This window comes from Podarcis muralis, chromosome 1, assembly GCF_964188315.1.
Source record: "Podarcis muralis chromosome 1, rPodMur119.hap1.1, whole genome shotgun sequence".
Lineage (NCBI taxonomy): Eukaryota > Metazoa > Chordata > Lepidosauria > Squamata > Lacertidae > Podarcis > Podarcis muralis.
Window position 1 is genome coordinate 58,952,741 of NC_135655.1, and position 13,940 is coordinate 58,966,680.

At 40.6% G+C, this 13,940-nt stretch overlaps 1 protein-coding gene across 2 annotated transcripts in view; it reads right to left on the reverse strand.

Moving 5' to 3' along the window:
• Positions 1-2,760: 2,760 nt before the first annotated feature.
• Positions 2,761-13,940, reverse strand: part of NADSYN1 (NAD synthetase 1) — a 33,068-nt gene continuing 21,888 nt past the window's right edge. For both annotated transcript variants that reach the window (XM_028728835.2, XM_028728829.2), the window contains 8 exons: positions 13,230-13,398; positions 12,407-12,542; positions 11,604-11,710; positions 10,670-10,801; positions 9,846-9,915; positions 8,834-8,962; positions 7,619-7,795; positions 2,761-3,815 (listed from right to left, as the gene is read on the reverse strand). In XM_028728835.2, coding sequence (XP_028584668.2) covers positions 3,762-3,815; positions 7,619-7,795; positions 8,834-8,962; positions 9,846-9,915; positions 10,670-10,801; positions 11,604-11,710; positions 12,407-12,542; positions 13,230-13,398 — 974 coding nt within the window. In that variant the 3' untranslated portion in view covers positions 2,761-3,761. The remainder of the gene's footprint in view (positions 3,816-7,618; positions 7,796-8,833; positions 8,963-9,845; positions 9,916-10,669; positions 10,802-11,603; positions 11,711-12,406; positions 12,543-13,229; positions 13,399-13,940) is intronic.

Sequence of the window (13,940 nt, forward strand, 5' to 3'; positions counted from 1 at the left end):
ACATTAAGGGAAAATGTGCTTGTTTCAGTGTTCACTAGCTGATAAATTAAGGCTTAGATCCAGCCTCTCTCCAAGTTCTCTCTCTCACCCTCTGCATAGCTCCTACCTAATCCCATGCCCCCATTATGTACACCAGCCACTTCCTCCTAAGCAGAGACAAAGGCAGAAGGCACTTATATCCTTTCTCCGACCACTACAGCAGCAGATAAAGGCATCTCTTTACCCAAAAGGCTATTTTTCCAGTCAACAAACCTATGAGATGAGCAAACCAAAACAGCCTTCTAAGTTGCCACAAGGCTTATTGTTTTTAGTTCAGCCAAAAACTCTTTTGTTCATGCCAAGACATAAGAAAATGGCAGTGAGGCACTGAAGTAAACGAAGTCAGTGCCTCTGTTTCTGTTCACAATGGGAGGGAAAGAGGGTTAATGAGCTTTTTGCCTATGTCTCAGCTCATACATATGGGCCAACATTGCTGGCTATTCTACCCTTATTCAGCTAAAAAATATAGCCCTCGTTAAAAATTAGCTGGCCTCCAGGCCCCTAAAAAAAATCAAGAGAGACTATTTCATTCCCCTTTTCCTATAATTTTGGCCACACACTTGCAAGACACAGATGACACTGTGAACCTTAGTGCAAGTAAGCTAAAAACAGTGAGGGAGAGCCAAGAGGAGAGACTTATGGAACTTTCAAAAGAATCTAGCTTTATATGAATCTTAAGTGTCTCAGAATGCAACGTATTTTTAAAAAATGTAATGAGGTCAATTCCAGGAAGACAGCATAGCCAAACAATGGTGTCACATGACCACCTTATGACTTACAGTCTGTGTAAGTGACTGTGGAAATATTGGTGGGAACACTTGGTCACAGTCTCCTGAAGCAAACATTTCACACATCTGGGCTATTCTTAAACATAAAAGACCCATTTCATTCCCCCCCCCCTTTCATAGTTCTGGCACATCACCTCTTAAACATTTTTGACAAGTTTTTTATTTGATGAAGAAATAAAGCAAAAAAAGCAAATGAATATGAATGACTGCTTCCATATCCCAGCTCTCTAGGCATTAAATATGGAAGAAGCAGAGACAAAAGTCCTTGCCAGGTATGTGTGCCAATTGCATGAGGTACCTGCAGGTCCCACATAAAAGGGTACCTGGCTGACTGCAGAGGTGTCGGTGTAAACGCAATCAACATGGGGATGTAGACATGTGGAGTAGGTGTGCAGGTGAAAAGCAAGGACCAATTTGAGCATTACAGACTGTGCACAGCGGTTGCTAAAATCTGCGCCTGGCATTTAAAGCCCTGTTACACCTCTGTAACATCAGTCCCCAAGAATTTGAAAATGCCCTTCTCATGTGTTGGCCTAATACACGCATGGACCAATTTCACTCACAACATTACGTATGACCCTGGGGAGAAGCTATTTGGAAGCCATCCCAATAAGGCCTGCAGCATTTCAATGGGCCAACTTATGAGTGTTCATATGTGGAGTTACTTGGGAGGGAGAGTATTATGGGTACAGGAACCGCAAAGCTTTTCAGACATTCCAAACCTGTCTCCTCCTGTCAAAGTAACTCCACTGTCTTTTTTTTTAAAAGTGTGGCAAGTAGGCAAGTATGGAGCGTGATGGTTTAGAAGCCACAGATTAGTTTCTACACAAATCTACAAGGGACAAGAAGACCATTCAGGCCGAGAATGGGCAACCCTGAAAAGACGGAGTTTAGTTTAAATGGGAGCTTTGTTATTCATCATCTCTTTCCTGTTTATGTACATATTATGAACAGACAGACATATTCTATACCATCATCTCTCAGTGGGTTTTGAAATGCTTTTCGAGTCTCCAAGCTCCCCACTCCTACTGTGAGAACTTGGCTCTTTTCTAAATTTTCAGTTGTTCCACACTCTTGCCCCGTTTCCTGTGTGTGGGGAGACTTGCACAACCATATTCTGCCAACACAGAAGTTTACTTAAGCACAAAAACTCTTACCGGATTCCGCCCCTGCCCCAAGCCTATTGGTAAGCAAAACCTACATAAATTCTCTGGAAAAGTCCAGTAACAAATTGTTTTTCTTCAGAATCTGGTTGTCCAGTCTACAGTCCCTGGTGTTCATACACAAATAAGGCCATGAACCGAATTCATACCCACTGTGGAGAGACTTTCCTTTTGTCTCCAAAGCATATGATGTTTTCTTGCACACTATATGGTGTTCTAAAGCCTAGTTCTTACAGAGGTGAGTCTGGGTTGAACCAATTTTTAGTGGAAATGAAAAGCTAAGGGACAGAATAGGGTAGGCAGATGGTTAGAGTAGGTGGGAAAGAGAGATGTGGCTGTGCTGGCAGCCAGAGATGAAGCACCTGGGGGCCAAATCGAGCCACCAGACCTGTCACTAAAAGGCAATAACTTATATGGTAGCCTCTAAGTACTACTTAAAATTCATCAGAGATAAGCACTGTAACATAAAAATGGAGGCAGATGGGAACTACCCTAGGTAGCAATGCAAAAATGCAATGCAAGGGCAAGCTCTCAAGGGTTTTAATGTTTAACTAAATTATTAAATATCAAAAGTGCCAAGCAAAGAACCCAGAAGTCCCTGTTTAGGCCATTCTGACGTCAGCAGGATTATATCCGTGTTTAAAGTTAATCACATACTCCACTACCAGGCTTAATCAGGGCCTCTATTTGCTGTCCTAGCCACCAGACCAGAGCAGTTAAACCTATGTAAATAACAAAAAATATGAAAAATAAAAACAGAGCCAATTAGATTCATTAAAATGTGAATTTATTGCACAGTAAAATGAAAAAAAAATCATTTTTCACGTCCACATGTGCCAGTGACTGTAAAATTTTATGATTTCAGTTCAACAAGTTAAAAGAGAAAAATCATATGCAGACTGTTCATTAGAGGAGCAAATATTTTCCCAAACTAAAGATTGAGTTGCTATGACTGGTGTTGGTCATATTAATTATTTCCATATATTCCAATGGTTTCCAAGTATTGAACATTTTATGTTTCATCCAAAACCTCAGACACAGCTACTACTCGTGTTCTAAAAGTTGCCACCCCAGCCAGAACACTGCAATAAATCCAGGCAACTTAAATGGCCAAATCATATTATATGACCCGTAAGTAACCAAAGTTTTGGAACAGTCATCCAAGATGTTGTTGATCCATCTTAAATCTTTAATGTATACAAAAAGTGCAACTGAATTATTACTTTGTTGGTCTTAATTCTGCACATGTTACTGATTATAGTGAAGAGTCTGACCGACTTTAGAATTCGTAAACTTGGCGCTTCTATAATCTCACAGGTTCATGATAGCAAGAACAATTTCTTAGAAAATAGACTGATTCAATTCAATTCTGCAATTTTATTCTGCGTCCGTGCTTATTCTTCTTTTCTGTTTAAACATTTAGTTTAATTTATTTTTGGTGATTGTTGATTTTTCTAAAAAAAAATAAAAGCTGTTGATTTTAAAAAACAGCTGAGACTGTCTCATGTCAAACTGTGGAGAGGGATGATTCAAAACAAGGACTAAAATGTCCTTCATAAAGAGACAATCAGAAACCAAGAAAACATACTAAACTGTGTAATTGGAACAATTTTATAATCATAATCATACTTTATGTGTTCAGTTTGAATAGTTTACTACTGTTGATATTACAGTAACATAAATCAGTAACATGATCAAAAATAATGATGAAAATAATTCAGGGAACCTGCAGAAATTCTGATCTTCAAGATATGATCAAGAGTGAGAGGAATCAAGCCACATCTTCAAGCTTGGAGTTCACTTCCTTGGATTCTACTTTTGAAACCTGTAAATCAGAAGTTCAAGCAACTATTTAACCTTTCATCAAGATCCAGGCAGGACAAAACTCCAATTAAGAGCTGAACTATACGTTATGCACAAATAACTGCATCAACTCCCCAACCCTTGTGGTCTTTTCTTCCAAGAAAAAGTGGAACAGAATCAGCAGGTGGGGTTCTTAGTCCTTCCAGCCCATGGCTTCTCTACATTGTCTCCTGAAAGCTTGTCACGTAACACACTTTGCTTGGAAGACAAACATACCTCAACCTTCAGTTTAAAGCAGGGAACCTGGAATATCTCCCAACAAACAGATCTGCTTGTGGATAAAATATCACAACAAGTATTCCAAGCAGCAGGGAAACAAATTGAGAAGCACAGAAATGATTTTGTGAGACAATGGACTCAATATGCAGTCTGGGGTGCTTCCTTGTGAGCAGAACTACTGGTAGAGAAGGCAAGCAAGCACCCCAGGCTGTTTGGCATAGCAGGCTGTGGCAATTCCTCTTGCATGAAAATAGCTTAACTCATATCGCACAAGCTCTGCCCTGTCTGTTCTCACCAAGGGACACTAAAAAACTATATAACAGTGGTCCTGAAAGACCTACATTGGCTCCCAGTATGTTTCTGAGCACAATTCAAAGTGTTGGTGCTGACCTTTAAAGCCCTAAACGGCCTTGGCCCTGTATACCTGAAGGAGCATCTCCACACCCATCGTTCAGCCCGGGCATTGAGGTCCAGTGCCGAGGGCCTTCTGGTGGTTCCCTCCCTGCAAGAAGTGAGGTTACAGGGAACCAGGCAGAAGGCCTTCTTGGTAGTGGCGCCCAACCTGTGGAACGCCCTCCCAGCAGATGTCGAGGCAATCTTAAAAGACATCTGAAGGCAGCCCTGTTTAGGGAAGTTTTAATGTTTGATATTTTATGCTGTCTTTAATATTCTATTGGGAGCCGCCCAGAGTGGCTGGGGAAAAGCAGCCAGGTGGACAGGGTATAAATTATTATTATTATTATTATTATTATTATTATTATTATTATTAGAAAACACCTTTCTCCTCTTCAGGTCCCATAATGGTCACTATACATGCCCCTTCGTCATGATGAGCATGTTCCCAATGAGCCACAGTTTCCACACTAAATGGGTACTTGCTTTCAACATTTCATAGGGCTGTAGTGGCGACACATAACTGGTGCTCATACACTAGTGGTAGGAAACGGACTAGCGTTCAGGATCTGAGCAGCTGCAATTGAAATTGCTGTATCAGGGTGTCTCCCTCTCTCCTGCCCAGCAGAGTTACATCCCTTAAAGTCACTCCATAGCTCTGATGGGAAGAGAGCAGAGCAGTCCTTCTACGGCATCCCAAGGACCATGAGAGAGGCCTAGAAATGGTTTGGTGTGAAAGCGTGCACCTCACTCACACCAACAATTCAACTCTGTGCCTGTTGTGGCCTTCAAAGGGACACTGGCAGGGAAGTAGCCGGGAGTGAAAAGGGAAATGCCAAGAGTTGCAGGGGTCTGCAAACGCATGGAAGGTGGCTTTAGCTTCAGCCCCAGAAACTAGCTGAGTGAGTGAGTGGGGCAGGGAATAGGAAGAGGGATCCTGGGCCTGCAACACAAATCATTCTGGTGTTCTGTCATGGATGCTTTAGCTGAGATTTCTGCATTGCGGGGGGCCGGACTAGATGACCCTTGGGATCCCTTCCTACTCTACAATTCTAGCCTCCTGAATACATGAGATATTAGGAATGTCATCCTTCCTGACAATTCAAACTGCTTAAGCTGAGCAATCCGGCTGCCAGCATAACACTTGTGCGCAGTCCAAGCTCCACATAAGGCTGCAAGACCTGGCAATATTGCCTAGGCATCTGGCAAAGGCTAATGACTACACCAATATACCGGGTAATTAGATACTTAAGCCCCGATTAATCATGCCCATAAATTATTACAGGCACAGAACGATTTTAAAAATATGACCCCGCAATAACATCTAAACGAGCTCTCACTGAAGCTAGTAAGGTCCCCCCCCCCCCAACCCTTTTGACTTCAATGAGACTGGGTCAGGTCTACGTTGTGGAAAAAATGATGGAAAAACAATACAAAGCTTAAAAGAAAGAAAGAAAAGAAGCAGGGACCACATGGCATCTTTTATCTTGCGTTTCCAGGAAGTCAGATACTATTACAGCATGTCTGGCATTTCAGGGAGGTGGGAATTAGCATTTTATTGCATGCATAAACATACTATTAAAGGCAACCAAGGTGTAAAAATCTTTGGCAGGGAAAATGTGAAGGTGTTAACATTCCTCTGTCCAGCAAAAGAAAATACATTAAAATAATGTTACGGCTGTGACTGAAGACCACAAGCAAGTCATAATTATGATGCCTGCTTGATCTTTTCCATACCTTCCAGTACCTTGCCTTGGAACAGAACCATATCCAGGTCTAAAACTCCACTGATCAGGCTGAATGCTGCAGCAAAGCAGGACTTCAGCTACGAACCTAATGAACCTTGCTTTGGGCAAGAAAGCCAGTTCAAGCCCCACAAAAGCTTATTATTATTATTATTATTATTATTATTATTATTATTATTATTTAAATCAAGGCCTTGGCTGGGGTAAGCTCACATTTATCCAGGTGTCAGAAATCGTATTGCAAAAGACAGAGGCAAAGACGGAGCATGGCCATGAATGCCCACATTCATTACAGGTAAATTCAGGAGGGAGCCTAAGCTTTGCAACATACATATCTTCTCCCCACTCATGTACCCCAAATTGAAGGCTACATAAAGCTATCCATTCTGCCTGTACTGGAGGGGATGGACAATGGCTCAGAAGCTTCCTCACCCAATGGTCCCCACAAAAGAAAAGCAAGTTAGGAAATGCACTTGGGACCCCTTAAAGGAGGTAGTTTTGACATCCACAGACATCAACCTTTGGTCCGAAAGCTAGATAGTTGTAAACAAATCCCATTACTAGTGTAGGCTTGAACAGTGAGGAATCTGGACTACAGACCCCCCCTTTTTTTTTTAATCCCTGGCCATGCTGTCTGGGGCTGATGGGAGCTAGAGGGCCACAGGTTTTCCACCTCTAGGCTAAACTGTTGTGCATGGACCCAAGAAACCCAGATTCCAATCCCTGCTTGGCTATGAAATTTGATGGTAACGTCTGCCATGCTAACCAACCTCAAGAGAAAAGGTGCCTATAGATGCACAAAAGAATAGCTCATACATTAAATGAACTTCTGCTTGCTTATAAGGGTCTCCATAACACTTAACTACTTCAATATTTTGACATCCATTTCTATAGAATATTTTAGCTCCTTGTAATGGACATTGCTTTCTCTCTACTGGAGATGTACACTACTAACCACACTTCCGTTATACATATAGAGTGGTACCTCAGGTTAAGTACTTAATTCGTTCCGGAGGTCCGTTCTTAACCTGAAACTGTTCTTAACCTGAAGCACCACTTTAGCTAATGGGGCCTCCTGCTGCTGCTGCACCACTGGAGCACGATTTCTGTTCTCATCCTGAAGCAAAGTTCTTAACCTGAGGTACTATTTCTGGGTTAGCGGAGTCTGTAACTTGAAGCGTATTTAACCCAAGGTACCATTGTACTGAGTATATTATGCATCACCATGATGTCAACAACTATGGAAAGCCTTTTGCCCTCCAGATGTTGTTGAGCTACAACTCCCATCTTCCTTAGCTATGGACTAGGCCTAGGGGGCGATGGAAGTTGCAGTTCAGCAACATCTGGAGGGTCAAATGTTCCCTGCACTTGGGCTCTGATGTTAAATAAAGAACAGGCTCCCACTTACCTGTTCATCTATGCACCTGAATTGCCAGGACCAGGCGGTATTATAAAGAAAGGGCCTCAGATCAAAACGGTTGTCATCAGGGCTATAGTCTGCAGCATGGTAGGATGGGGTGAGAATTGTCATTTTGTGTCGATTGATAGAATACATTCGGAAGAAATGCTTAACCTTGGACGCCACCTGGTGTACAACACACAAAATTTCAGAATAAAACAACCTGAAGGTGCTTCACAACCGCAATCAGAATCCCAGATGAGAAAAGGGCTCTTAAATGACAGATCTTTTTAGTATAGCATACTAGATGCAGCAAGAGAATGAGAATATACATCAGAATATGTATCAGAACGTACTGATTCCAAGCTTCCTCAATCCTGAATTATGTCTGAATTATGCCACTGCATCTCTCAGGGTTGAATTGATTTCACCTTATATATTCTTGGTCAAATTTTAACAATCTATAAAGTTCTTAAGCCTCAGTATCTGTGCTGAAGGACCTGCCAATGACATGTGCATAAAAAATGGACTCTGTCCAAAATGGTGGCCAAATTCTGTCTGACACACACAGAAAAAGAGAAAGTCTCCAACTCACTCCCAAATTCCCATAATGCATCAATCTTGGGCCAATTAATTGATAAAATTATCTTCTTCCAAATACTCATCAACCTCCTTTCTTCTGAATATATATAGCACTCAAATAGGGATGGACACATCAGTCTATTTCCAGCCTATGTCAATTTCACATATATATTTATAAATCAGTTCTATTCTGTTTCCATGATAATCTGCTATTTTAAAAATGTTTTACTAAGAATGTATTTAAATATGCAATAAAATGCAACTTTAAATATGTATTTTATCTTAACATACACATTTTAAAATACATTTCATCATAAAATATGCATTTTTAAATGAATTGTGAAAGATAATTATATTCTAATCAATGTATTAGTTTGGGAGGTGAGAATTAGGTCCTGCATTTGCTTAAAATTGCAGACCAAATGGAATTCTCTTCCTCCTCTACACTCAAAAGAAAACATAATGACAACCTCAAGTCCTTCTGCCATTAAGGTTTTTCTGCAGCTGACAATTTCATTGCTGCAGCCTTTGAACACCATGCCCAACATTAGCACCCTGCCTGCAAAATATCATGTCGCTCATCTCCACAGCATTCCAACTCCCAAATCTCACTTCCCAACATGGGACAAGGGTTCTCATTACCTCTCTTGGAGTACAAATATCTTTCCACATTGTGATTAGCTTGCAAAACATAGTGTACGGTCCAGACTTGGCTATTTTCCTTAGTTTGCCATATACAGAGAGTTCAGCATACGTCATCCCCATGTCTTCCTGAAATCACATAGATTAAGATAAAAACTGAATTCCTAAGGAGCCACCATCAACCAAATCAGACCCATGGTACATGTAGCCCAGTTATCATCTGTTCTGAGGCTGTCCGGGGACTTGGAAGAGACTTTTCTTTATATGTGGAAGAATAAAAAGCAATTTGAATGCTCTTTCACGTATAGACCCAACTCTTTTCAATTAAAAAAAACTAGCAAAGCAGAAAGAATGATTCCCATCCAGCCAACATTTGGCTTCACTGGATGTCGATGAGTTTCTGAGGGGGGAAAACATCTTCTTTATCCACTTTCTCCATAGCATGCCTAATTTTCTTATCACGTCACCTCTTGCTCACCTTTTCTCTAACTAAAAATTCCCCAATTCTGCAACTTTCCCTCATAGGGGAGTCGCTCCATCCCTTTGATCATTTTGGTTGCCCTTTTCCGAACCTTTTCCAACCTTACAATATCCTTTTTGAGGTGATGCGACCAGAATTGTACATTGTATTCCTGAAGTTGTGCTGTAAATTTGCATGATGACACTGTGATGTTGGCAGTTTTCTTTTCAACTCCAGAGCATGGAATTTCCCTTTTTCACAAACTAACCCAGAGCTGTCAGACAGACCAAGCCTTCTCGGCTGCGCAGAGGCTTCCCCCACTGACATCATGTCCAATACAAGATATTTTAATTGAGATGCCTTATTGGTTTGCTGGAGAAATAATTGAAGGAAAAGATGTGATGTTTGCACATTTGCATTGATTTGTTTGTGCTGCCTGAGTCACAAAACCAACACATAATGTAGAGTAATCAGGAACATTAAACAAACAAACAAGGAAAAAGCAGCTACACATCAGGCTTCCAAGGGGTTTTTGTAGTTGCTGTCCTTTACCTCATCTAATTGAGTGACCTCTCCTTTTTTCAGGGGCTCCAACTCTGCTGTTGGTGGTGCAGACACAACACTGGAAAAGAAAAAGAATCCAGCCGGATTAGTTTTTGGGTCTCCTTTAAAGAATTAGCTCTTCTTGCAAGGGGGAAGCTTATCTACACCAAGGACTCACTGTGTTCCCTTTTCCCCAGAACAATTATCAAGAGGCAGATATTACTTTCCAAGGACTGGTTTAAGTGTGAAGTTAAGGAAGATCTTAAATCTTCTGTAAAGACTGTTGATTTGAAACAAAGTGCTGTGCCTTTCAAAGGTAACCACTAAGCTATAACCCCCCTTCAAGTGTAAACAAATAAAGTTCTGGTTTTGTTGTAAAGGTGCCTCAATCTTACTTAGGTCCTCTGAGTTACATGAAAATGTCTGCTGTGGGAATACACAGAGGGATTTATCCAATAAAACATATTACCCAGCACCTATTTTAAGTGTGGGTGTCTGTCACATGCAGTTCCCACTATTATCTCCTTTGTGGTTTTGTTTCTACTGAATGGCAAGCATACATAAATTGTCAATCAATGTCAAGATGATGGAATACAGTTGGCCTCAGGAAACTACTTCCCATTGGTCAAGTAAGCTGTCAAATACAATCGTTCTTTAGGGTAAGCAATACTGTTTCTTGCTGGCATTCAAAAACGGATTGCAATTTAGTCAAAAGTCCTAATTGGGGTCAGACTTCAATCATACTAACATGCAACCATCAGAGGAGAGTTTGTGGTGTCAAGAGTGTAGTCCAGTTTAAAGGAAAGCCTAAGCTTCATCACTGCATGTCTTACCCTCTGAGCGACGTTAGGTGAAAATTATTGATGCAATACTGGATAAAGCTGATCAAGTCTGTCTTCCTAATTCCACCAATAGGGTTGATGTCAGCACTGGAACAGTCATACTTTGTGAAATATCCACGGAGGCTGACAGACAGAACACAAGTATTTTTACTCTGCATTTAATCCAGAAAGGAAATGAGAGAAAAAGGTCCAGATTCTTACACATTGTCATGCAACAGTATAAACATTTTAGTGGTTGTGTTCAACTAATGTTTATCCAGAGCAGACCAACTGAAATTCATGACCATGACTGTCTGAACAACTCCTTTCTTTGAAATTTCCACAGAAGGAGAATCTACTATTAGTTGCTTCAGACAAAACATGAGAAACCTTAGTATTCCTGGAATGACCCACTTCCCACTTTCGGTCAGCCCTGAACAGCTGGATGTTGTGCCATCATGGTGAGTAATAGTTGACAGATATTACATAACTGAATTACTGGACTCTACTTGTTCAGTACAGTTTGCCATCCATTTTTAATCAGACATATTAAGCAAACATATTGAGAAAGGAAAAGGTGTGTACTACACACACAACTTTCTCAATCTACTTTCTATATCCAATTAAATGGTTATGTATATGTTTTCAGTAACTGTTTAACCGATGTTAACGAACGTGGAACAAAGGATAATGAGAAAGCAGAAACAAAACCCACAAGCTGATTGTAGAAAACCAAAATGCTGAGCAGGTAAACTAAATGATCGCTGAGGCACCAAACTGGAATACAGAAGAAAACTGGACAAGTTTTTATTGTTGTTTTTTGAGATTAGCACTCTGTTTTGTAACAAAACCCAAACCCATCAATGATATTTTTGTCTCTACCAGCATTTTAGATATCTACTGAAGTTATTTAGAGAGCTTCATTCCTAACCCCTAAGATGCATACCTTTCATCCACATTAGATGTTCCAAGTACTAGCAGTCCACCTGGCATTCCGCGACTCCATAGGCTCAGCTGTGCAAACAGGTAGGCAAGTACCATTCTTATCCTGGCCTAGAAGTCAAATATAGAAAACCAGGTTTTAAGGAAGAAGGAATTCTCAAGTGGCAGGTTGTGGCAGGTCGATCAGTCTCAGCAAGAGGATATTAAGAACAGTATAAATTACATAAAGCCTGCAGGCCACATTTCCTTCTAGGGAACCTTCTGGGGGCCACATGGCTGTGGTGGGCAGAGGCCAAAGTGGGTGGGGCAATGAATATCAGTAGGCTGGTGCTTACGCAGAAATTCATGCTCCCCTTTCTATGCTCTATCCAAGCAAGCAAGAGGCACTATCAGAGTTCAAGGACACATTCCAGCCAGGCAAAAACTCACAAGGACATGCCTAAGAAGGATGTGTGGCCTGGGGAGAGTCTCAAGGGACAGACAGAGAGGCCTGAAAGGCCATATTCAGCTCCCAGGCTTGAGGTTCCTGACATAACAAAGCAAGTGGGAGCAAGGTCAGTTATTGGAAGGTTTAGTAAATTACTCTGTATTGTAAGAAGTGCAAAAGAGCCAACTCCTCTTCCTAAGGACAGTAGGCAATAGATGTTGCTAGCGAAGAAAGAGAACTAAAACTGCAAGAAGGAGAAATTATATGGTGTCGGTCTAAAGCGAGAGAAATCTGACTTCAACAGCTAAGTCTACCATAGTCAGAAGAATCACCAAGTCCCCAGTAAATCAGTAGGAAAAAATAAATATAGATAAAATTACCTGCACATTTTGTAGGGCCATATTTTCCGTGGCACTTCCTCCATGTACTTTATACTGGGGCAATCGTCCTGTTACGGCATTGAAAATGCTCCAAATAGCCTTCACAGCTCCATCTATGTTTATGTTTATATGATAACTGAGAGAAGAAACAAATACTTACCACCAAAGAAAAGCATTCTCTACCTCATCAAGATAAAATTCATAAGTTTGCTTTAACATACTTTACTGTCTAACAAGGATTAAAGGCTTGGAGCCAAATATAAGTTAACCTAAGGAAGTTCATAGAAGGAAAGCTTCCTGTCTCCTCATCTAACCTGCAGAGGCCCCTAAGAATCACAAAAAGCCTGGCAAACAATGTTCTTACTATTTACACTTACTAAGTATCTGAGGCAGTCTAGTAACCAACCTCAAAGTGACTTGAATTTCTAAAATACACCAACAAAATAAAATAAAATACTGAAAAACCAACAATACATAAAAAATACAAGCCAGAAGATGAAAATAAAAGCCAGAAATAATCTAGCAACATCTTTGACTTTACATCAACGATTTGCGGAGGTCTGAAGAAACAAATGCATCTTGACTGATGCCTGGAGACAGCTAACGTAGGAGCAACTATCTCCACGTGGAGAAAATCCCATACCCATACAAGGGCTGGCTCTTCCCTCCTGTGGTTTCCAGCAACTGTTGCATATGCAACATGGCTAGTAGCTACTGCAGATGCGTATCTGAACGTAATGCCCCTGTCTAATGGTACTGCTAGATCTGTATCAAGGTTTTTAATCACAACCTACAGTTTATCAAGCATTTATCATTCATATACCTGCCTATCTCTTCAGCCAAACATTTGGCTCTATTGCATGTTTCCTGAGAGGAGTTTTCACTAGCCATGTAGCAAGTTGTTAAGACACGTCCACAAAGTTCCCGAGGCTCCTTTGGTGTGTAGGCCTCATCATTTACTATTTTGCGCACATCATCCAGCACACTCTGATCTGAAAACAGTAAGAAAGGAGGGAGGCGGGAAATGAGAGATGAACGGAGTGTGTCAGAACTAAAAGCAGCTGCATCATTTCATAAAGTAACATAATTCTGTGTTGGTAAGTATTCTGAATACAGTTTATTGTTGCTGGTAAGCTTACTTTAAACTGAAGGGCAAATATTTAATTTAAAGATGAAAATGCATACTTTGGGGAAAGTTATTTGAAGTAAGCATTTCTCTCTTTTTTGGAAAAGTTTGGACTCTTTACCACTCCTTGGTAGCAGAATAGAACTTCTTAAATGTGATTACATTTGTTCCAAACAATGTAAGTGATATGAAATTAAACCTGAGGGTGACAAGGCTGAAAATCAGGTGGAGGTATTACTGTATATACAGCTAATTAAGATGTACAAAGAACTGTCATGGTATGCTGGGTGGAAAGTCCAAAAGAATTATTGAACAAGAATGTAAAATGATAAGAGCGTATAACTGAAAATCTATGAATAAAATAAAGAAATTAAACCTGAGAAAAATCTGGTAAACAGCCTTGGTTCA